At 36.0% G+C, this 25,111-nt stretch overlaps 2 protein-coding genes across 2 annotated transcripts; one reads left to right on the plus strand and one right to left on the minus strand.

The window, feature by feature from the left end:
- The first annotated feature begins 631 nt into the window (after positions 1-631).
- Positions 632-1,110, plus strand: LOC139855191 (uncharacterized). Its single transcript, XM_071844434.1, has 2 exons — positions 632-910; positions 1,012-1,110. Exons 1-2 carry the CDS (start codon positions 632-634, stop codon positions 1,108-1,110), a joined length of 378 nt encoding a protein of 125 aa, XP_071700535.1.
- A 2,753-nt stretch (positions 1,111-3,863) lies between these two features.
- Positions 3,864-4,748, minus strand: LOC139855192 (uncharacterized mitochondrial protein AtMg00810-like). Its single transcript, XM_071844435.1, has one exon. The coding sequence runs from the start codon at positions 4,746-4,748 to the stop codon at positions 3,864-3,866; it is 885 nt and encodes a 294-aa protein (XP_071700536.1).
- Positions 4,749-25,111: the final 20,363 nt, after the last annotated feature.

Below are 25,111 nucleotides of genomic sequence, written 5' to 3' on the forward strand. Positions count from 1 at the left end.
ATATCAATTACCTAAAATCATCGTTCCGCTCCTTCACATGACTCCGTCAAGCCAAAAGGACACGACCTAAGACGATTATGTGACTACGACATCGTCTAGGGGACTAGAGTTCCAACGTCTCTCATAGCTAGAGGTCAAATAACATCATTTTTGTTTAACCACAATCAAACAATTTAGATAACTAAGATAATTGCACTCAATATAAGTTAACCTAATGACATCTGGTGTGCATTGATATATATTGATATATAAGTATTAACACTGACATTGATTAACATAAAGTATAGAAAATATAATAAATTTACAATATGTTTAAAGAGAAAAATATGATTTGTTTAAGTAGGATAAGGGCAAGTATAATGATTTGGCCACATGGTTAGAGACAATAAGAACTTGATTACATTCTTTTGTTAATATTCTCATGATGTAATCTTATACAATAAATCAAACTCCCATTTTTTATATAAAACTAACTTGTGACACCCATAATAACATTACACTTCTTGGAGACAATTCCAGCCCCTAAACCTAAGACATGTTTAACCCTCAAGAACATAATTTTGTCATACAAATACAAGAACATCACCAACCACAACAATCTCAATCTCTTCAAACACCTAACTTCTCTGCCATGAAGATCTTCAACCGTTTTCGACGAATTTTCATGAGGTTTGTGTTTACAATTCCGTCTTCAAAAGGGACCAAAAGTTCATGTAATGGTTCATCTGGCGTAAGAAGGCGGTCATGTGATAGGCCAGATCCTCCGAGAAGTTCATGCAATTCTTCTTATTATTCTTCGAGTACTCATTATGATGAGGCTATTTCTGACTGCATTGAGTTTTTTAAGAAGTCGTCATCTTCATCTTCACCTTCGTCTTCTCAAGATGGTTGTAGGAATTTGGATGCTACGGTGTGAATAAACATTATACTACTATACGTCGTTTGATAAATTTGTGATTATGATACATTGAGTAATGAAAACTTATATGGCTTTACTATATCTTGTCTTAGTTGATGGTTTACGAGAGAATGCTGCAAATGTTATATTCATGCAAATGTTGTATTCATTTGGCTATGTTTATAGAAGCCGTTGGAACCTTTTCATACTGAAAGTAAACGGGTCAAAAACTAACGCCCTGTATAGAATCAATCATATTGATCATGTCAAGTACATTTGGTTTACTATTCCATACATCCAAATGTAGCTAAAGTCTTTATATGTAGATATATCTTTTACTGATTTAGTGTCATTAATCATCTAACGTAATTAATATACACATAAGACCAAAGGGAATTCAGAATGATCTGTGGGTGGTGTGTAGTGAACGCTTGTTTGAATTAATCTGATTCTGGACCTGACAAATGACAAACAAAGGGCGGCACCCTTGGGGCGGTGGCACGAGCCTGATATCGTGCCGAATATAACTGCCACAATGCCTCGGCCTTCGGGTGTTAAGCCACAGCACTTTTCTTGTGCAAAAAATTCAAAATATGTTAAATCTAAACAAAGGATTTTGTATACATGTTGGCCTGTTGGGTATAACTAAAGTATTTTGTAAGATTACCTACAATAAAACAGGATATCATCTTAGGAAGAGGCTTAACAATGTAGTGGTAGTGACTTGCCTTTCCATATGGGAGGTCAGGGATTCGACTCCACTCGCTGCAAAATTTCTCTTGTTGTTACCCGCCCATTTCCTGGGCCTCGTAGGTTGCGGACATCTTGCGTGCGGGCCTCACCTGAGAGGGTTTTACCACAGATGCCCGTATGGATCCGTCGGTTGCCTCCTGAGGGGCGGTATGATTGTAATGATTCGTACCAAGAAAATGATCGGGTGGGTGTGTGTCGACATCGCGTTCGACCCCTTCAGTGACTCCTAACCGCCGTTCAAAAAAAGAAAGAGGCTTAACATACCTGAGTCAGCAAACGTTACACCTCGGCCCAGTTCACCAAAGATCAATAACAACTATATTAGACAGTGTGGCCCTATTTGGGCTTATTCACAATATTACTGCTTCATGTCTTCCTTTAATTGCTCTACTCATTTGCAGCCTATCAGTACATCCAGAGTCTTTTATATAGGAGATGAAAGTTGATAAATCGATGGTGTTGGCGAGCTTATGACAGGTAGAGCTGTATGGCGAGATTGGTTACGATATAACAACATGTGCATACAAGTAGGTTTCTGCAATTTTCGAACTTCTCCCCCATTAAATTAAAGTACATGATGACAAGATTTACAAGTTCATCTTCAATATTGACAATCATGAATCATCACCCCCTATAAAGCCCTATCCATAGTTGTAAATGTTGTCATTAAATGGTTACATATATAAAACATAGTTGTAAATGTTGTCATTAAATGGTTACATATATAAAACAGAGAAGTTCAAAGAGATGCAAAACTTAGTTGTAGGAACTAGTTGAGCTGATACCAAGTGCATAACATTCTTATATTTTCTCTAAACCGAGAACCCATTAGAATTTAATAACAATTGTGTAACATCCGTGTTACATCCGTCCCACATCGGTTGGAGAGCGGAACGAAGCATGCCTTATAAGGGTGTGGAGACCTTTCCTAGCATGACGCGTTTTGAGACCACAAGCGCAGCAGATCCTATGAGAACTCTGCAGTTAAGCGTGCTCAGGAGAGAGCACTACCAGGATGGGTGACCTCCTGGGAAAGTGCTTGTCGTGTTTGGTAGCCAAGAAAAATCCATGCGCCTACGGGCAAAGCGAACAATATCATGCTACGGGGAACGTTTACCTGAGATGTTACAGATGGTATCAGAGCCAGGCCCCGGACCAAACGTGCACAGCGAGGACGCTGTGTCCCATTAGGGGGGAGGATTGTAACATCCGTGTTACATCCGTCCCACATCGGTTGGAGAGCGGAACGAAGCATGCCTTATAAGGGTGTGGAGACCTTTCCTAGCATGACGCGTTTTGGGACCACAAGCGCAGCAGATCCCATGAGAACTCTGCAGTTAAGCGTGCTCAGGCGAGAGCACTACCAGGATGGGTGACCTCCTGGGAAAGTGCTCGTCGTGTTTGGTCGTCAAGAAAAATCTGTGCGCCTATGGGCAAAGCGGATAATATCATGCTACGGGGAACGTTTACCTGGGATGTTACAAATAAGGGTTGGTTCTACAAATAAATTAATCATCATGAGTCACGACCGAACAGAAGCTAGCCTCCATGAGAACCCAAAAACTCTATATAACACGAAATTTATCATATGAAGACCGCAACCAAAATATAAAAGACTTATATAAAAGATGCTCGTATCAATCCAATATATGAAGACCGCAAAGTAATGGTTGCAAAATCGCGCACAATGGCTTTGATTTCTATACGACCCATCTACATATAATCATCTTCTTATATATGTCTACACCGCCTTAGTCAAACTGCACATGACAACGATAACAACAACAACAATACCCAATCCCGCACATGCGAGATATGAGGGAGGTGAAATGTAGACAATCTTTCCTCTACCCTAGAATAGAAGAGAAGTCGTTTTCTTTAACCATGAGTCGAATAATTTGAATAAATCCTTTGATAGACATTGAGTTCAACACACAAAATTACAAAACTAACTGAAGGACTATGCGAATAGTCAGTAACAGATAATGATACACTATGATTGAAACTCCATTTGTTAGAGATGTTTACCTTTTTGGGCATCAGATTTTGGTGTACACTGTTAATAATATCGATTGTATTATCTGTGTTTTACCAGCGGCCAATGCCTAGAACATAAACAGATGGTTACATAAAAACCTAGTGGACTATAGCAAGATAAAGGGGCCCTTATAAGTATGGGCCAATACAAAAGTAATCCACTAAAACTATATGTCTAACATCCCCCCGCAGTCGTAATGGGAGCTGCGCGAACGCTGAGACTGGATCTAAACTCATCAAAGAAAGCACTGGGAAGACCTTTGGTGAAGGTATATGCAAACTGAAAATGAGACGGAACGTTAAGAACCCGAACGTGACCTTTAAGAACTAGATCACGAACAAAATGTATGTCTATCTCGATGTGTTTGGTGCGCTGATGTTGCACCGGGTTACCAAACATGTAGACAGCACTCACGTTGTCGCAATATACAACAGTCACGGATGTGAGAGGGCAATGTAGCTCGCGAAGAAGGTTGCGGATCCAGCATGTCTCTGCAATGGCGCTGGCGACGCCCCGATACTCTGCCTCAGCACTAGAGCGAGACGGAGTGTGCTGACGTTTAGACGACCATGATAGCAGATTATTACCAACAAACACATAATACCCAGACGTAGAGCGACGAGTAGAAGGGTAGCCAGCCCAGTAAGCATCAGAGTAGGCAACCAATGTAGAAGTAGAAGATGAGAACAACTGGAGACCAAGATCCAAAGTTCCCTGGACATAGCGAATAATTCGTCTCAGAGCAGCCATGTGAGGTTCAAGAGGATCATGCATGAAAAGGCAGATCTGCTGAACAGCATGAGAGATGTCAGGTCTAGTGAATGTGAGGTACTGAAGAGCACCCGCAAGGCTGCGATATAAGGTGGGATCCTTGACAGGAGGACCCGAAGAGTTCAATTTGGTGCTGGTGTCTATCGGAATGCGGATAGAATTACATCCAACCATATCAGCGCGCTCAATAATCTCGGAGGCATACTTCTTCTGAGAGAGAAACATCCCAAAAACAGTGCCAGTAACAGAGATCCCAAGAAAGTAGTTTAACGGGCCGAGATCTGTCATAGAGAACTCCTGATGCAAGGAGTTAATAACTAACTGAAGAAAAGCAGTGGAAGATGCAGTCAAAATGATGCTGTCCACATATAATAAAAGGTAGGTTGTGTCCGCACCCTGTTTGTAGATGAATAGAGAAGTGTCACGGTGGTTGTACTAAAAACCAACACGCTGAGCGTAGCCTGCAAAGCGCTGAAACCAAGATCGAGGAGCTTGCTTCAGACCGTATAGAGATTTCTGCAAGAGGTAGACATGATCTGGATGAGTGGGGTCACGAAAACCAGGTGGCTGATGCATGTAGACGGTCTCAGAGAGGGACCCGTGAAGGAATGCATTCTTGATATCTAGCTGATGAATGGGCCAGTGTCGAGATGCAGCAAGGCTAAGAACAGTCCTGATAGTGGCCGGTTTGACAACCGGGCTGAAAGTCTCATCACAATCAATACCAATCTGTTGGCTACGACCGTTAGCAACGAGTCGAGCTTTATATCTGCTCAAAGTACCGTCAGCATTAAACTTGTGCATGAACAACCACATGGAGCGAACAATGTTCGTGTCCGGTGGGAGGGGCACAAAAGTCCAAGTACCGTTTTTAATTAAAGCATTATATTCTTCAGTCATAGCGTTATGCCAGTTAGGGTCTTTAAAGGCGTGGGAGTATGATTTAGGTGTAGGAGAGGTTGTGGTGACGTGGAGGTTAAGACGATGGACAGGTTTAGTGGTGCCGAGGCGCCATATGGTGAGTGGAAGTGGTTGGTTGTGGCTGGGGTTGTGGCTGAGGATCGGTAATGTGAGTAGTGGTATTGTTGTGGGTAGGTTGTGTTGGCGGAGTGGGGGGAGGTGGAGTAGGAGGGGGACTGGGATTGTTTGGAGAGAGGGATAGATTATCCGAGAGAGTACGGGAGAAGAGACTCGGTGGTGGATCGAGGAAATCATATGATGGGGGTGGAGAAGTGATGATAAAGCTGTAGGGAAAGGAGGTCTCATTGAAAGTGACGTGTCGGGAAAGGATAATCTTATGTGTAGCGAGGTCAAGACATCGGTATCCGCGATGATTGGACGGATAAACGAGAAAGATGCACGGGGTGGATCGAGGTGCAAGTTTGTGAGTGTTGTTAAGATGGGGGTAACATAGGCATCCGAAAACGCGTAGGGTGAAGTAGGTGGGTGGGTATTTATATAGGCGGGTATTAGGGATGTGGTGGTTAATGGCGGAGGAGGGTAGAAGATTTAGTAAGTATGTGGCCATGTGTAGACCCTCTACCCAAAATGTGGGAGGTAGATATGCTTGGAAGAGTAGAGTGCGGATGAATTTGTTGATGGTACGGATCATGCGTTCGGATTTACCATTTTGTTGGGAGGTTTGAGGGCATGAAAAACGTATTTGTATACCGTTATGTTGGAAAAGTTGTTTAAGTTGGTTGTTGTCAAATTCACCGCCAAGGTCGCATTGGAAGGCTTTTATTTCAGAGTTAAATTGAGTTTTAATGTATGCACGAAATTGAGTAAATTTAGTAAATACTTCGGATTTGTTGCGTAATGGAAAAACCCATAGATAGTGAGAATAATGATCTAGAAAAATAACATAATATTTATAACCACTTAAACTCGGAACGGGTGAAGTCCAAAGATTCGAGTGAACAATATCAAATAAAGAAGAAACATGCAAAACTGAACTACTAAACGGAAGTCTGACGTGCTTGCCAAGTTGACAGGCATGACATAATGGTGGAGACTTCGTATTATTACATGAAATAGAATTACTAGAAATAAGTCTACGAAAAACATCAGTGCTTGGGTGCCCGAGACGCTGATACCATATACTGGGTTTCATAACGAGAGCATGTTGAGTTGTTGAAGTGGTAGAAACAGTAAGTGGGTAGAGATCTCCGGTGCTATCACATCGGAGGAGCAGGCGGCGATTCAAGTAATCCTTCACAGAAAAACCAAATTCGTCAAATGAAACAGAGACTTTATTATCACGAGTAAAACGTCGAACATAGATAAGATTTTTAACTATGTTTGGGGTAACAAGGACATTGGATAAATGTAATGGGCGGTTGATATTAGGCAAAACGCTATGACCTGTGTTGACAACGGGAATGTGATTCCCGTCACCAACATCAACAGAAGGATAAATGCAATGATTAAAAATAGTACTTAAGTTATTAATGCTGGAAGTGAGGTGGGTAGACGCACCAGTGTCCATAGTCCAGCCGGAGTTTCCATGATCCGGTAGAGTATTAGCATTAAAAGCCTGGGGAATTAATGTCTCCCGAGTGGGTATGGAACCAACAAATGGGCTGGAAGGCCCAGTGTAAAAAGCTGCAGGCCCATTTAAGTGGTTCTGTAGACTGTTGACAGCATGCGAGGGCAAGGCAGACTGCCCAAGATAGATGGTTGATTTCTTGGAGCAGGCCCAAGAACAGAACCAGCTAAGTTACCTGCAAAGTAAGTGGGATGTTGGCTAGCGGTTGGCCCAACAGCTTGCTGAATGGTCGCAGCAGCCCAAAATGATGGCCTGATTGATAATTAGGAGCAGTCTGTCCAATAAAATTAGTCTGCGGGCCTGTAACAGTGAAACCAGGCGGCCCAAGGTAGCTGAAAAGGGGAGTGCGAGGCCCAAAATGAGTAGCAGCAGTCCGGTTAGTATGTTGGGCCAATAATTGTTGTTGGGCTACTATAATACCCAATAATTGAGCCTTGGTTTTTTCATGAGGCCTTTGATTTTGATTCCCAGTTACAGAAACATAAACATTACGAGAATTGTTGTGCGAGTATTGATGAATATATCAACATTTTTCTCCAAAGTGACAATTACCTCGATTAAAATTCTGGTAGATTTGTGTGGTTGATGATGGTGGTCTCGGTGATCCGACAGCCTGAGCAACAAGGACATTGGGCATTGATGACGATCCAGACGAGTCGTTGGTGTTGCGTGTGAGTCGTTGAGCTTGCATCTCTTCCAATGTAATCATGGACCGAACCGTTGCGAGATCAGGAAAAGGATTGCTGTCACGATCCTACTTTTTCTGTTATCTTTTACCGTTGATTATTTAATGACCGTTAACTGTTAATTGTGCTACGTCATTTTTATGACCAATATTATTATTTTAATAATAATATATTAATTATTATGTGTTATGTGAATATTTGTATTCATATTTTGAATTATACGTTTCTACGTGTCGCGGATTTCTATCCGGCGAATCTTTTCGGTTTTTAAACCAACGGTCGAGTTTTTGGGATATTTAAATCCTAATTATTTTAAATATGATATTTTAAGATCATATTATTATATAGAGTATTTATATTTATTTTTCGTCGCGCGTTTGATATCTCTCCGAATTTTTAATAGCGTAAGCGTGTTTTCGCGTTTCGGGTTTCGATTGGGCATTCGGGCCACAAGGAAATACAAGTTATTCAAATTTGGGCCATGGGAGCCCACCCCATGACCCCATTCGGCCGAAACCCTCATGGAGGGGGGTGATGTGCCATTTTTCCAAACTTGTGATTTAAGGAAATAAACCTAGATTACATTCCTTATTCCCTCATTCTAATTTTTTTTGTTTTCCTCCTCCTTCTCCCTTTTTGGCGACGGCACATACCACCAACATCATCATCTTCATCAATTTTTATTGCTTGAATCATCATTTGGTTTGCATAATCGTGTTCTACTCGTCATCCTCTACGCGATAACATCCATTGATTCTTGATTAGGGTATAAACCCTAACCCTAGAACTTTTAATTTTTCATTATTTTTCTGTATTTTGATTATATTTTAATAGTATGATGATTACTTATTGTTGTAATGGTGTTTGTATGCATAGAATTACTCATAAACACATGTTTTCGGTTTGATAAAATTGGGACAACAGCTATTTCGTGTATTTCTGATATTGTGACTGTTATAAAAGTTAAAATAAAGTATCTAGATGAGTTCCTCTCATCAAAACATAAACTTTAGACTCCGGATTCATGTCGTTTCGATTCCCGGAGCCCTAGATATGATCAAAGTGGTATTTTGTTAAGATTGAATTGTGATATTGGTATGAACCAGGTTTGGTCCGACTTTGTGACCATATTTGGTGAATTTAGGGTGTGTTAGTGTGTTAGGACTGATGGTGGGACGAACTTTCATGTTCAGGTCATCTAAATCCGAACCACGAATCACCCGTTACGTCTAAAACACGATTTTGATTGAATTAAAGTTTCAAGTGGTGTCATGGCTGATCACCATGACTTGTGGGCTATTCTTGGTGTGTTCTTGAGTGTACCAAAGTGTCGGGTGGTTTGATTAGGCGGAGATATATGTAAGGCTCGCCGAAAACCGACACCCGGGGCTCAGGATACGACCCGATGAACTTTTGATTTAAAACTTGTGATTAATTATTAAACTTATGATATAAATAATGAATTTTATTATCATTTAATTACTTATGATATAAAAAGTAATTATTAAATTTTAAGACTTATGATATATATATTTATTATATCATTTAATTATTACTTATGATTTAATTAACATTTTAATTAAACAAATGATTAATAATACTTTTATTATTAATGTAAAATACTTATGATAAGTATTAAACTTATATTATGAGATTACTATAATAAGACTTATAATAAGGATTAAATAATTATTTAATTATTATAAGGCTTAGCTATTATTTAATTATAATTTAATTATTAAATACTTATGATTTAATAATTATAATTAGAAACTTATGACATGATTAATAATTCATTATTAATTAATAATACTTATGATATGATTTAAAATTTATTATTAATTAATAATACTTATATTATGACTAATACTTGATAATGCTAAAAACGAACATATATTTCATAGCATTATTCCTCAAGAAAGACAAGCTTTTAGTTGCAATTGTTCTATTTACAAGTGATATTCGTTTAAATAATAAAAGGTGAAGACAAAAGACAGATTCGACGAATTGAAGACGCAAACGACCAAAAAGCTCAAAAGTACAAAAGACAATCAAAGAGGTTCCAATTATTGATAAGAAACGTCTCGAAATTACAAGAGTACAAGATTCAAAACGCAAAGTACAAAATATAAAATTGTACGCGAAGACGTTCGAAAATCCGGAACCGGGAACGGAGTCAACTCTCAATGCTCGACGCAACGGACTAAAAATTACAAGTCAACTATGCACATAAATATAATATAATATTTAAATAATTCTTATAATTATTTAATATATTATATTATTTATAAAACGTCGGCACAAGGAAACAAGCAACATGTGAGCTCTCCCAGCTGGCCATGCGATCGCATGGCCAGGAAGAAGAAAGTCCATGCGATCGCATGGCATGAAAAGTCAGGCCACATCTCCTATAAAATCGAGCTTTGGTGAACCAAAAATATATCCATCCATCTCTCTTCTCTCATATATACGTAATATATATATATATATATATATATTTATAATTTATATTTTAATTTTAATTATAATTCTAATAATAAGGGTATGTTAGCGAATATTGTAAGGGTGTAAGTCGAAATTCTGTCCGTGTAACGCTACGATATTTTTAATCATTGTAAGTTATGTTCAACCTTTTTACATTAATGTCTCGTAGCTAAGTTATTATTATGCTTATTTAAAACGAAGTAATCATGATGTTGGGCTAATTACTAAAATTGGGTAATTGAGCTTTGTACCATAATTGGGGTTTGGACAAAAGAACGACACTTGTGGAAATTAGACTATGGGCTATTAATGGGCTTTATATTTGTTTAACTAAATGAAAGTTTGTTAATGTTAATATAAAGATTTACAATTGGGCGTCCCTATAAATTACCATATACACTCAATCGGATACGATGGGCGGGGTATTTATATGTACGAATAATCGTTCATTTAACCGGACACGGGAATGGATTAATAGCCACTAGAATAATTAAAACAGGGGTGAAATTACATTCAAGGGTAATTGGTGTAATTGTTAACAAAGTAGTAAAACCTTGGTTTACACGCAGTCGATAACCTGGTGTATTCATTAAACAAAGTATTAAAACCTTGTTACAATTCGAATCCCCAATTAGTTGGAATATTTAACTTCGGGTATAATAATAATTTGACGAGGACACTCGCACTTTATATTTATGACTGATGGACTGTTATGGACAAAAACCAGACGGACAGATTAAATAATCCAGGACAAAGGACAATTAACCCATGGGCATAAAACTAAAATCAACACGTCGAACATCATGATTACGGAAGTTTAAATAAGCATAATTCTTTTATTTCATATTTAATTTCCTTTATTTTATATTTAATTGCACTTCTAATTATCGCATTTTTATTGTTAATTTATTTTATCGCACTTTTAATTATCGTACTCTTTAATTATCGCAAGTTTATTTTATCGCACTTTTATTATTCGCAATTTCATTATTGTTATTTACTTTACGCTTTAATTTAAGTCTTTTATTTATTTAATATTTTACATTAGGTTTTAACTGCGACTAAAGTTTTAAAATCGACAAACCGGTCATTAAACGGTAAAAACCCCCTTTTTATAATAATAATATTACTTATATATATATTTGTATTTTTATAAAAGTAAACTAATATAGCGTTGAGCTTTGTTTAAAGATTTCCCTGTGGAACGAACCGGACTTACTAAAAACTACACTACTTTACGATTAGGTACACTGCCTATAAGTGTTGTAGCAAGGTTTAAGTATATCCATTCTATAAATAAATAAATATCTTGTGTAAAATTGTATCGTATTTAATAGTTTTTCCTAGTAAAATATAAACTATTTCGTATACACCTCGCAAAACATCAAGTATTTTTGGCGCCGCTGCCGGGGAAACGCCGAAGCGAAACGCCACACACAAAAAAAAAAAAAAAAGATTTTTATTTTTAGTACGTTTTGTAGAAATACGTTTTAAATATTCGAAAATATAAAAATAAAAACAAAAATATAAATATTTTTTTAAGAGTTTGTAAGTTATATAAAAGTTTCTTTATCTTTATTTTATAAAAATATAAGTTTTATTTAATTTATATAAATATATTACATAATTTTATTAAAACAGAAAAAAAATATATATATATATTAATTCGGCCCGAACACTGTAGCAGCCCAGCTTTTGGCCCGAAACCCTAGCCCATGCGATCGCATGGCTGGGCAACTGAGGACTCATGCGATCGCATGAGCCCATCTGACACGCCAGACTGCAGCCTGCCTGCATTAATTACGGATAATAATAATAATTATAATATTAAAACCCTAATTAGGGTTATATATAATATATATTAATTTAGTTTTTATTATTAATTTGTATTTTTAGTTTAATTAGTTTATTTAAATTGTAAAATTAGTAGTTTTATTAAATAAATAATATAAAAATAATATTTTTATAAAAATTGTACTTTTTACAACTTTTTGTATATTTTTATATTTTGTCCCTTTTTAATCGTTGTAGCATAACTTTTGTATTTTTAGCTCATATTTAATTTTAAACTTAGTTTTTGCTATAGTTATTTTTACTCCTAGATTTTTAGGCTTTGCCGTAGAATTCCTTAAGTGCTTTTTCTTTAGACTAAGATTTAGGTGCTTTAGAATTTTGCGACGCCTTTTTAAGTTTTAGTTTCTTTTTAAGTTATTTCCATTTGGGATTTAGTTTTTCTTGTAAGCTTTAATATTTTTAGACGACCTTTTACTATGTATCAATTATCATTCCAATTAGTAATTTCAATTTGCGATTATAATTTTAAGTTAGTTGTAGTAATAAGGTTAGGTTAGTCAAGTATTTTTAAGTTTTATAAGTTTCTTTTATTTTTCCGTCACCTTTTATTTTTCAACCATTTTTCTTTTTCGACCTTTTTCGACGAGCTCTTTTTCTTTCTTATTTCTCGCTATTCTAGTTTTAGGACATAGATTTTTATTCTACTTCTTATCTAAATTTCTTAAAATTACGAAAATTTATTTTAAGTGGTTAAATTAATAGACATCAAAATTTTCTGGTTCGTAGTAATAGTTGGATTTGTACGTGGACCGGGTTATTGGAGCCAAACAGTCCTCAATTATATTGAGACCAAACGAATCCTGCCCCTCTGCTGCATCTTTTGGCTATTCGAAACGTGGGCAAAATCAGAAAAGTCTATTGATTGGATAACTTATTATAATTTTTCTTTCCTTTTTAAAACTAATAGGATATTCAGTGAATGCACCGAGCAAGACGTTCACCACCTTTTGTACGTTCACCACCTGTAACTAGATCAAGACATTTAGCAAATATAACCGCCGTTAATTTTTCTTTAGAATCGTCATCCAGTAGACCAAGTACTTCAGTTCAAATTTCCGATAATCCATTTTTTGAACCCGACCTCACAATTGAGAATCCGGAGAATATTCAGGAACGGTTCGTAGATCCTGAACCACTAAACTTTCCTCCGGAACCACCAATCATTCAAACAGAGATTGTTGAGGAACGAACCATTAAATCAGAATCATCTAGTGATACCGATTCAACAAATTCAATTATGGAGAATCTGGAACCTCTAAGTATGGAAGACCGAATGAGAGCTAAACGCACTGGCCAAGGTCACGCAATTACTCATCCTGACATTAATGCGCCAGATTATGAAATCAAAGGACAAATTCTACACATGGTGACTAATCAATGCCAATTTAGTGGTGCGCCGAAGGAAGATCCAAATGAACATCTACGTACCTTTAATAGGATCTGCACACTATTTAAAATACGAGAAGTAGAGGATGAACAGATATATCTCATGTTATTTCCCTGGACTTTAAAGGGAGAAGCCAAAGATTGGTTGGAATCGTTACCTGAAGGGGCGATTGATACATGGGATGTTTTAGTTGACAAATTTCTTAAACAATTCTTTCCTGCATCTAAAGCCGTAAGACTTCAAGCAGAAATTGTTACGTTCACACAGAAACCAAATGAAACTCTATATGAGGCGTGGACTAGATATGGAAAGTTGTTAAGAGGATGTCCGCAACATGGTTTAGACACCTGTCAAATAGTACAAATATTCTACCAAGGATGCGACATCACTACAAGGAAAGACATAGATATAGCAGCTGGTGGTTCTATTATGAAGAAAACCGAAACTGATGCTTACAAAATTATTGATAACACTGCTTCCCACTCACATGAGTGGCACCAAGAAAAAGATATCATTAGATCATCTAAAGCAGCTAGAGCCGATTCTAGCCATGACTTAGATTCCATTTCCGCAAAGATAGATGCTGTGGAGAGACGAATGGAAAAGATGACTAAAGATATTCACTCAATACGAATTAGTTGTGAGCAGTGTGGAGGACCACATTTGACAAAAGATTGTCTCAGTATTGAATTAACAATGGAACAAAGAGAGAATATTTCATACATAAACCAAAGGCCTGGAAATAATTATCAGAGTAATTATCAACCGCCAAGACCGATTTACAATCAAAACCAGAATTATAACCGAAATATTCCATACAACAACCAACAAGGTCCTAGCAATCAACAAGTATCCAATAATACTTACAACCAGCAAAGACCGAATTTTCAAAACAAACCACCACAACAAACCGATGATAAAAAGCCGAATTTAGAAGATATGATGACGAAGCTAGTTGAAACTCAAACACAGTTTTTCACATCTCAAAAACAAACTAATGAACAAAATGCTCAAGCATTTAGAAATCAACAAGCTTCTATTCAAAATCTGGAACAAGAAGTAAGTAACCTAGCAAGGTTAATAGGTGAAAGAAAACCGGGAAGTTTACCTAGTGATACAAACGCTAACCCCCGGAATGAAACAGCTAAAGCCATTACCACAAGAAGTGGTACAACACTTAAACCACCTGAAATACCTGTAACTTCTGATGAAACTATTCCTACTCCACAAGAACCACAACCTGATCAAGATAAGGAAAAAGAACCAGTAGTTGAAAAAGTTAATGAAGATAACACAGTTAAGGATAAACCTTATGTTAAACCATACCAACCACCACTTCCTTACCCGAGTAAAATGAAGAAAGAGAAACTTGAAGCCGAGCAATCCAAATTTTTGGATATGTTTAAACAGATAAATGTAAATCTTCCTTTCATTGATGTGATTTCAGGAATGCCTAGATATGCTAAATTCTTGAAAGATCTAATCTCAAATAGAAAGAAAATGGAAGAACTCTCGGCTGTTACTATGAATGCTAATTGTTCAGCAGTGCTGTTGAATAAGATACCAGAAAAACTATCTGATCCAGGAAGTTTCACAATTCCATGTTTTCTGGGTAGTCTTAGTTCAATAGAAGCATTGGCAGACTTAGGTGCTAGTATAAATCTAATGCCGTATTCACTATACGCTAAACTAGACCTTGGAGAATTGAAACCAACCAGAATAAGCATACAACTAGCCGATAGATCAATAAAATATCCTAGAGGGATAATGGAGAACATGCTAGTTAAAGTTGGTACTTTAGTATTTCCAGTAGATTTTGTTGTTTTGGACATGGAAGAAGATTCTCAAGTTCCTCTCATATTAGGAAGACCATTCTTAAACACGGCTAAAGCAATGATAGACGTGTTCGGTAAGAAACTGACCCTAAGTATAGAGGATGAGAGTGTTACCTTTTCAGTTGATAGAGCAATGCAACAACCACAATCTGCAGATGATACATGTTATTATATTCAAACTATAGATGCACATGCAGAATTATTAGAAGAATTTCCAGAATTACAAGGAACAGGAGAATGTTCTTTAGGAGAAGGTAATGAACCAATTGATGAAGCTGAAATGTTAGCTACACTTATAGCTAATGGATATGAACCAACAACAGAAGAAATTCAAATGCTAAAAGAAGAAGACAGATATCGATATAAATCATCGATAGAAGAACCTCCGAAATTAGAGTTAAAGCCACTTCCAAACCATTTGGAATACGCTTATTTACATGGTGAATCTGAATTACCTGTAATAATATCATCTTCTCTTACTGAAAATGAGAAATCACAACTCATTTCTGTGTTGAAAGCTCATAAACCAGCCATTGCATGGAAGATTCATGATATTAAAGGAATAAGTCCTTCGTATTGCACACATAAAATCCTTATGAAAGAAGATCATAAAACGTATGTGCAACGCCAACGAAGACTAAATCCTAATATGCAAGATGTAGTTAAGAAAGAGATTATTAAACTGCTAGATGCAGGTTTAATTTATCCAATCTCTGATAGTCCATGGGTAAGCCCAGTTCAATGCGTGCCTAAGAAGGGTGGCATGACTGTCATTACAAATGAGAAAAATGAGCTTATTCCTACTAGGACTGTAACAGGATGGCGTGTATGTATTGATTATAGAAAATTAAATGACGCCACCAGAAAAGATCACTTTCCCTTACCTTTCATAGATCAAATGTTGGAAAGATTAGCCGGAAATAGTTACTATTGTTTTCTAGATGGATTTTCTGGATATTTTCAAATTCCAATAGCACCCGAGGACCAAGAGAAAACCACATTCACGTGCCCTTATGGTACTTTTGCTTACAAACGCATGCCATTTGGACTTTGTAACGCCCCTGCAACCTTTCAAAGGTGTATGATGGCGATTTTTCACGACATGATAGAAGAATGCATGGAAGTATTCATGGATGACTTTTCAGTCTTCGGTGATACATTTAAATCATGTCTAGTTAATCTGGAACGAATGTTAATTAGATGCGAAAAATCAAATCTAGTACTTAATTGGGAGAAATGCCATTTCATGGTTAAAGAAGGCATCGTTCTTGGACATAAAATTTCAAAAGAAGGAATTGAAGTGGATAGAGTTAAAGTAGATGTAATTGCTAAACTTCCACATCCCACAAATGTTAGAGGAGTTAGGAGTTTTCTAGGGCATGCCGGTTTTTACCGACGTTTCATAAAAGATTTTTCTAAAATTGCCACTCCTATGAATAAACTCCTAGAAAAGGATGCGCCATTCATCTTTTCAGATGAGTGTATCAAATCTTTTAATATTCTTAAAGAGAAACTCACTAATGCACCAATCATGATAACACCAAATTGGAATCTACCATTTGAACTAATGTGCGATGCAAGTGATTTTGCAATGGGAGCCGTTTTAGGACAAAGGATTGAAAAACGATTTTAACCTATATATTATGCTAGTAAGACATTACAAGGAGCACAAACGAACTATACAACTACTGAAAAAGAACTCCTTGCTATTGTCTTTGCTTTTGACAAATTTCGATCATATCTCGTTCTAGCAAAAACGGTGGTCTATACCGACCATTCTGCTCTTAGATACCTATTTTCAAAACAAGATGCTAAACCAAGATTAATCCGTTGGATCTTACTCTTACAAGAGTTTGATATTGAAATCCGAGATAAAAGAGGAGCAGAAAATCTCGCCGCTGATCATCTTTCTCGTCTTGAAAATCCCGAATTAGAAGTTCTAAATGAATCGGCCATACAAGACAACTTTCCTGATGAATATCTATTGAAGATAGATTATAAAGAAATCCCATGGTTTGCAGACTATGCAAACTACTTAGTTTGTGGATTCCTTGAAAAAGGATTATCGTACCAAAGACGAAAGAAATTCTTCAGTGATATAAAACACTATTTCTGGGAAGATCCACATTTGTTTAAAAGTTGTCCCGATGGAATAATACGCCGATGTGTATTTGGAGATGAAGCTAGTAAAATATTAAACCATTGTCACACAGGACCAACAGGAGGGCATTATGGGCCTCAACTAACAGCAAGAAAAGTTTATGAAGCTGGATTCTATTGGCCTACAATTTACAAAGACGCACACCTTCTTTGCAAATCCTGTGATGCATGTCAAAGGGCAGGAAAAATAAGTCAACGTGATGAAATGCCACAAAATGTCATCCAAGTATGTGAAGTATTTGACATTTGGGGTATTGACTTTATGGGTCCATTTCCAAAATCTCATAATAATCTATATATACTCGTAGCCATTGATTATGTATCTAAATGGGCGGAAGCACAAGCTCTCCCAACTAACGATGCACGAGTTGTAGTCAACTTTTTAAACGTCTTTTTGCAAGGTTTGGAACACCGAAAGCTTTAATAAGTGATCGGGGTACTCATTTCTGTAATAATCAACTTGAGAAAGTTCTTAAAAGATATGGAGTAACTCATAAAATCTCCACCGCATATCATCCACAAACAAGTGGACAAGTTGAAAATACCAACCGAGCTTTAAAACGTATTCTAGAGAAAACCGTAGGATCAAATCCGAAGGAATGGTCCATTAAATTGGAGGATGCACTCTGGGCTTTTAGAACAGCCTACAAAACTCCAATTGGAACCACACCTTTTAGACTTGTTTATGGAAAAGCATGTCATCTTCCAGTAGAAATTGAACACAAAGCATTTTGGGCTTTGAAAACATGTAATCTTGATTTACATGAAGCCGGACGTCTACGATTAAGTCAACTAAACGAATTAGAAGAATTAAGACATGAAGCATACGAAAATTCGTTAATCTATAAGGAAAGAACGAAGAAATGGCATGATAAAAAAAATCAGAAGTTCAAAAGAATTTAAAGAAGGAGACAGAGTTCTTCTTTTCAATTCACGATTCAAGCTATTTTCTGGAAAATTGAAATCAAGATGGTCTGGACCATTCATAGTCAAAAGAGTTTTCCCATACGGAACGATAGAATTGATAAATTCAAATGGGATTGAATTTAAAGTTAATGGTCACAGAGTTAAACATTACATACATGGTCCGATGGAAGTCGACAACGAAGTTAATCACAATTTCGACACCACAGCTAACTAAGTGTGGGGAGAATCAAGTCTTTAAAGGATAATATGTATTTCTGTTAGAGTTAGATTGTCTGTTTTCGTGTAGTTCTCGAAAATGGAACCCGAATGGTCTTTCCCTAGCAGACCCTAAAGAACTAGTCTTCTCCCCCCATTCTGAATTTTTATTTTTTTTAGGTTTTTACAAAATGAAGACTGCCTGTGAACTAAACCATGGTCTAATGCTACACGCTTTGATCACTAAAAGAAATAATGACATACTACCGAGTGAAATAGTATCAGTAATCAGAGAAAGAATGGACGGAGTTAGAAAAGAATCCAGATACGAAGATAATAAGTTACAATTTGGTAAAGGAAAATCAAAATCCGCAGCGAAAAGAAGAGCACGACACCTAGAAAGATGTCACAAATGCGGAAAATGGTCACATGGAGGTAAATGTTCAAATAATCAAACCTATTCAAATACCGAATTTGTTACTTTATGCAGAGACGAACCGTTCATATGTTTAGAAGAAAAGACACTAAATGCTCGAGGTTACGCTTATGTAGCTATGGAAAACCAATTAAACCGACTATCTTATGAATGGGATAGATCATATAACTAAGAAATCTATTTCACAGGTATGTCTGTACAGTTTTTATTGTTATTTTTATTTTTAACCTTTTGATAATAAACGCTAATTTGTTCGCTAAAAAGTATTAAATTGGTATTAAATAAAATTAGGTTTGGCGACCGAAATTATTGATATCATTCAAAAATTTATTACATCACTGCGAAATTTACCGTTTATTCTTAAGGTATAAATATCTTTAATCAATCAACCCAAAATATTTCAAAAATTCGTCATGAGTTAAATTAGGTCTTGGAACCGAAATTACTTTACCGAAAAGAGGGGCGCATATTTTTGATAATATTTGATAGATTAAAGTGGGATAAAAAGACAAAAAGATTTTTAATTTTATTTTTACCATGTTTTTAAAATTAATATAAATCTTAAATTAATATTGTAAACTTTGTGAAAACAATATATTTAAAAATTGTAAATATTTGAAAAATTAATATAAGATTGGTATGAATTTATAATATGAATTTTTAAATTAAGATTGGTGTGAATTTTTAATTTTATTTAAAAAAAAAATATGAATTTTTAATTTTATGCATTTCAAATTTTAAGTTTGGTGTGAATTTTTAATATTAATTTTGAATTTTATGTTGTGTGAATTTAAAAACAAAAATTTACTTTATCTCATTAAGTTAAAAATATGATTTTTAAAATTCGTCGTAAGTTGAAGACTAGGTCTTTGAACCGAAATTGCTTTACCCAAGGGAGGGACGAGAACTTTTATTATCATTATTTTTAATCTTATTGAATTAAAGTATGCCAAAAACATTAAAAAACCCAAAAATCTTTACTTTTAAAAACAGCGCTTTGATTTGACAAATTTTAAAATTTTGTCGAGGGACAGACTAGGACAACGATCCGAAACGCCCTCGCTCCTAAAGAAAACCAAATTTTTAAAATTTAAATAATTATAAGTTTTATAAAGTATAAGGTTTTATAAAAAAAAAAAAAAAAAAAAAAAAAAGCTGAAAACACTGTAGCCGGCACCCCATGCGATCGCATGGGGTTTGCACTTGGAACCCATGCGATCGCATGGGGACCAAATGCTGGTCAGGAACAAATACAGCAGAGGGTCTGTTCTTCACACAAAACACACACATACACCCGAAACTCACCAAAAAATTCACCAATTTTCGCCATTTTTCCACCGTAATTCGTCATTTTTCTTGCTCTAATCATGCCTAGATTCTCATTCTTCAGCAAATTGGTAAAAATTACACTCCTAAACTCTATAAATTCCTAGTTTTTGTGATAATTACCAATTATTTTACCTAATGCAATTTTGTTAATTTCTAGTGTAATTAGTGATAAATTGTTAGTATTTTATGCATGTATAACCTAGATTGATGCTATTTAACATGATTTGAAGCCAAAAACTTCAAAATTTTTAGAAATCTAGGGTTTGTGTTCTTGAGCAATTTGGGGCTTTTTGATATAAACAGGTTATGGCCGATTTTTGTCATGAATTATTGCCAAATTGAGTAGTGTAACATGTTTAGATAGTTAAATGATCCTAAACATGATTTTTAGAGATTAAAGTGGACTTTTTAAGTCCAAAATTCATGAACTTGATTAATTTGATATATTTGCCATTTGAGACTTGTTAAATTATTAGTAATGAATATTTTGACATGTTATTTGAGTTAAATACTTATGAATTTTGTATACATTTTCATATGTGCTTATTTGAAAAGTGTAGAACTGTGAAAAATTGTGAAAATGTGTATAAGTTTAATTTTGATTTAACATGTTATAGTGATTGTTTTAAGTTGTTATTTTTCTAACACTAATGCATATTTGGATGCACAATTTTTGTGTTTAATGTGTTTTACAGAGAGCCGATACTGGAGGTTCAGGAGCATCATCATCTAGACGACCAGCACCAGAACCAGAAATGCAACACGAACAAGAACCACAACAGGAACAACAACAGCCTGATCAGCACATACCTTATTATGATCCAGTACAGTTTGTTGATGAATTCATAGTATTCCCAATGAGGCCGCCAGTAGAATTCCCAACGATTCCTGAGCACACTCTACATCCTAATCTGAGATTTGATAGAAGATGGAGAGATTACGAGACATATCAAAGGAACAAATTCAAATTGGTAACAAAAAATGTAGAGGTGCCAAGGGTAATTGATTGAGCCCCTTTGGAAACGGTCCATCTAGCTGACCGTGTTAGACAGCTTTTAGTTCAAAGGTATGGCAGTTCTTCTTTTACAGATTGGGAACGTCTTTTCACCATTCGTAGACCTGTATATAAGGAATGGTGTGTTGAGTTGATGAGTACTGTATCACTTGATACAAATATAGTTAGGATAGATGATAGAAGATTTATTAGGTTTATCCTTGGCGGTAGGATGTACAGAATGTCCATGCTGGACATGGCCAGGGCCTTACAGATTTATACTCCTGGTGAGTTGCTATTACCCGATTGTACAAACTTGATTCATTATGGTGAACGGGTAGATAGTAACTTTGACGCTGACGCCATTTGGAGGCGTATGTCACATTTTGATGTTTTTACACGAGCAGGAGGACACTCCTATACACATATTGACAGGGCCGAGCTTCGTATTATTCATAGATTTTTGGCCAACTCGATTACACAAAGAGGTCATAATAAAGAAAAAATTACCTTATATGATTTATTCTACCTAAAGTGTATTCGGGATCCTAGAAGCTTTGTCAATATCCCTTACTGTGTTGCTTTTTATTTATCTAAAATGGTAGAGGGAATGCAGGATGGGAGTATAATAGGAGGAGGTATTTTTGTTACTCTCATTGGAGAGTATTTAGGTGTTGATAGGAACCAAGGGGGTCCATTACAGATTTGTAGAGAATAGGTTGAGCCCTTAGGATTGAAAGTTTATGTGGGTGCTAAAGTATTGAAAAGTAGACGTAACCAGGCAGTACCCTATGAGGGATCTCATCCTCAGGTAGAGAGAGGCTCAGACGAGGAAATGGAGGAGGCGGAAGACATTAGGGATGTCTTTCAAGATGCTATTCTTGACGTCCACGTTCGTATAGATGAGGAAGCAATGACGAACGCGGCAAGACATAGTATGTATGAGCAGTGGAACTCCGAGCGAGTATACGAGGATTATAGGCGACGCCAACACGATAGCTGGTTAGTTCATCAGCACCAAATCATGAGTCAGCTATCATATCAGGTACCAAATAACTATGTACCTACTCGACCTGCTCATTTTCCGCCACATAGCCCCGATATCCGACCACCCTTTAACCGGTATGACTATAACCAAGCCTATCAGAACACCTATAACCAACAATGGAACCCACCTGATGAGATGAACTGGAACCCCTATCCAGACTGATTTAGTTCCAATTGGTTATTTTTATGATTTTTATGTTTTTATCTTTTGACTTTTTCATGTTTAAACTTATGTTATTGGATAAATTTGTGTAATTTTTGTTATTTTATTATTATTGTGTACTAATATTTCATATTTAGAATTTGAAAGTGGGATATTAAGTCCCATTTCAAATTGCCATGCACGATTATACTTGTATGTATGTATATTGTCGATTGTTCAAAACAGGGTAAAACAGCGCATTTTCAAAGACTGGCATTAAGTTCAGCAAAAGCTACTAATTTTGACGACAAGATGACAAATAAATGTGATGTCACAACAGACGGAATGAACAAATGATGTGCACCATTTATCATTCAGCAAACAAACGCCAATATATTTGAAAACTTTGGTAAAATTTAATCATTTTCACACAAATCACCCTCAATAATTTAAATTGTTACTGATTTCTTGCAAATGAGGGCATTGCAAGATCTTAAGTGTGGGAAGGGGTTAAATTCTTTCGGATTTTAAAAAATTTTTTACTTTATACACTTGGTAACCATTAAAAAATACTAGTAACGTAGTAGTTGTATTAGAATCTAGTGCTCTCTGATAATAAAGAACAGCCCTAGTCTTATATACTGACTACCCAATTCTAGTAAAATTTTTCAAAATTTTCAATTAAATGAACTCAAAATCATGTTTATACATATTTATGAACGATAAAACTAGGTGTTAACACCGAAATTATTGTTACCTCGGAAAGGACATAAATTGAGAAACAAACCAAAATGTTGAAATTCATTTAAAATGGAATAGAGGACGATAAAAAAGGAAAATAAAAGCCAAGTGTGGGAAAATTTACCAAGTTATCTTAAACATATGTCACATATATCTGTAACAAATAACTGAAAATACTTTTGCTTTGGACTAAACTAAACTGTTTTACCCAATGAAAGAAAAGAAAAGATGGATCTACACGATGAATCAATTCCATCATTAAAAGGAAGTAAAGTCTTCCGAAAAAAGAAACGCGCTTCTTGATTTAGGTCATGAAGTTGTCGTCCAGATCAGCTGTAGGTTGACGAAAAATCTAGAAAAAGTCATCACTAAAATCAGCAGGAAATCCACGGACCTCAGCATTAAACAGGGTCGCCAAGTGGTCAGATTTATCCTAACCATGAGAAGGATTTATCTCGTACAATGGGGGGCACCATGCAAATTAGCTGGACAAGACTAATGAATCAGATCCCCAGAAAGGATAATCTCCTTTTAAAGATTAAAAATCAGCTTTTAAGACTGATATTACTCAATCCTTGAGATTGACTTTAAAGATTGAGAATTACAAACTCATGGAATTCGATGATATCTAAACTCGAGCTTGAACGAGAAAATATTTTGATCAAAATTACAAACCAATTTGTTTTCTGAAAACCCTATTTTCAATGCGTTCATTACCATTGAACGTAAAATCCTAGGAATTCACCTGAAATTCATTAGGTCACCTGAACTAAATCGGGTGTCAACCGTAAGAACGGTGGTTGCATAGCATGGTCAAAGACAGGACCTTGTGCCAGACCGAAAAATTATAAGGGTGAGCTTTACTATTGCTCCTACAAAGGATAGTAATTGCGTCCGACACGTTATAGACCATAATTAAAAGCATGTCAGGGGACATTGCCTTAACAGTTGCTTGTTCAACACTTTCCTTTACAACCGGACGGTAGTTTACCGAAAGGTAATATACGGGACAAGTAAACTGGACGTGTTGCTTTCCAAATACAAGGTTAGCAAGTGGGTGACACAAAACCATAAGTTTTGAGCTAAAATTTTCAAATCTGAAACCCACCAAACCCACAAAAATATTTTGCAAACACCGGTAAAGGGTTATTCCGGAAAACTTATCTAGGGTAAAAACTAGATTTAATTTTCAAAAGATCAAATGTTTTCATAAAGATCCAATTTCCTTAATGGATCTAAATTTTTATAGTCATGTGGGACTGTAAACCATATCGTTACTATCATTGTTTATACCGCCGTATAGAAATCACTGATGTACAAAGTATGAAGAATAAAGAAGTGATTCTAGTATTTCAAATACGATATTGCTTGAGGACAAGCAACGCTCAAGTGTGGGAATATTTGATAATGCTAAAAACGAACATATATTTCATAGCATTATTCCTCAAGAAAGACAAGCTTTTAGTTGCAATTGTTCTATTTACAAGTGATATTCGTTTAAATAATAAAAGGTGAAGACAAAAGACAGATTCGACGAATTGAAGACGCAAACGACCAAAAAGCTCAAAAGTACAAAAGACAATCAAAGAGGTTCCAATTATTGATAAGAAACGTCTCGAAATTACAAGAGTACAAGATTCAAAACGCAAAGTACAAAATATAAAATTGTACGCGAAGACGTTCGAAAATCCGGAACCGGGAACGGAGTCAACTCTCAATGCTCGACGCAACGGACTAAAAATTACAAGTCAACTATGCACATAAATATAATATAATATTTAAATAATTCTTATAATTATTTAATATATTATATTATTTATAAAACGTCGGCACAAGGAAACAAGCAACATGTGAGCTCTCCCAGCTGGCCATGCGATCGCATGGCC

This window comes from Rutidosis leptorrhynchoides, chromosome 6, assembly GCF_046630445.1.
Source record: "Rutidosis leptorrhynchoides isolate AG116_Rl617_1_P2 chromosome 6, CSIRO_AGI_Rlap_v1, whole genome shotgun sequence".
Lineage (NCBI taxonomy): Eukaryota > Viridiplantae > Streptophyta > Magnoliopsida > Asterales > Asteraceae > Rutidosis > Rutidosis leptorrhynchoides.

Excerpts from the sequence above, each read along its gene's own strand:
- LOC139855192 (XM_071844435.1), bottom strand. The coding sequence starts at position 4,748 with ATGACAGATCTCGGCCCGTTAAACTACTTTCTTGGGATCTCTGTTACT.
- LOC139855191 (XM_071844434.1), top strand. The coding sequence starts at position 632 with ATGAAGATCTTCAACCGTTTTCGACGAATTTTCATGAGGTTTGTGTTT. Across the intron at positions 911-1,011 it reads GTAGGAATTTGGATGCTACG|TTGATGGTTTACGAGAGAAT; the intron begins GTGTGAATAAAC and ends ATCTTGTCTTAG.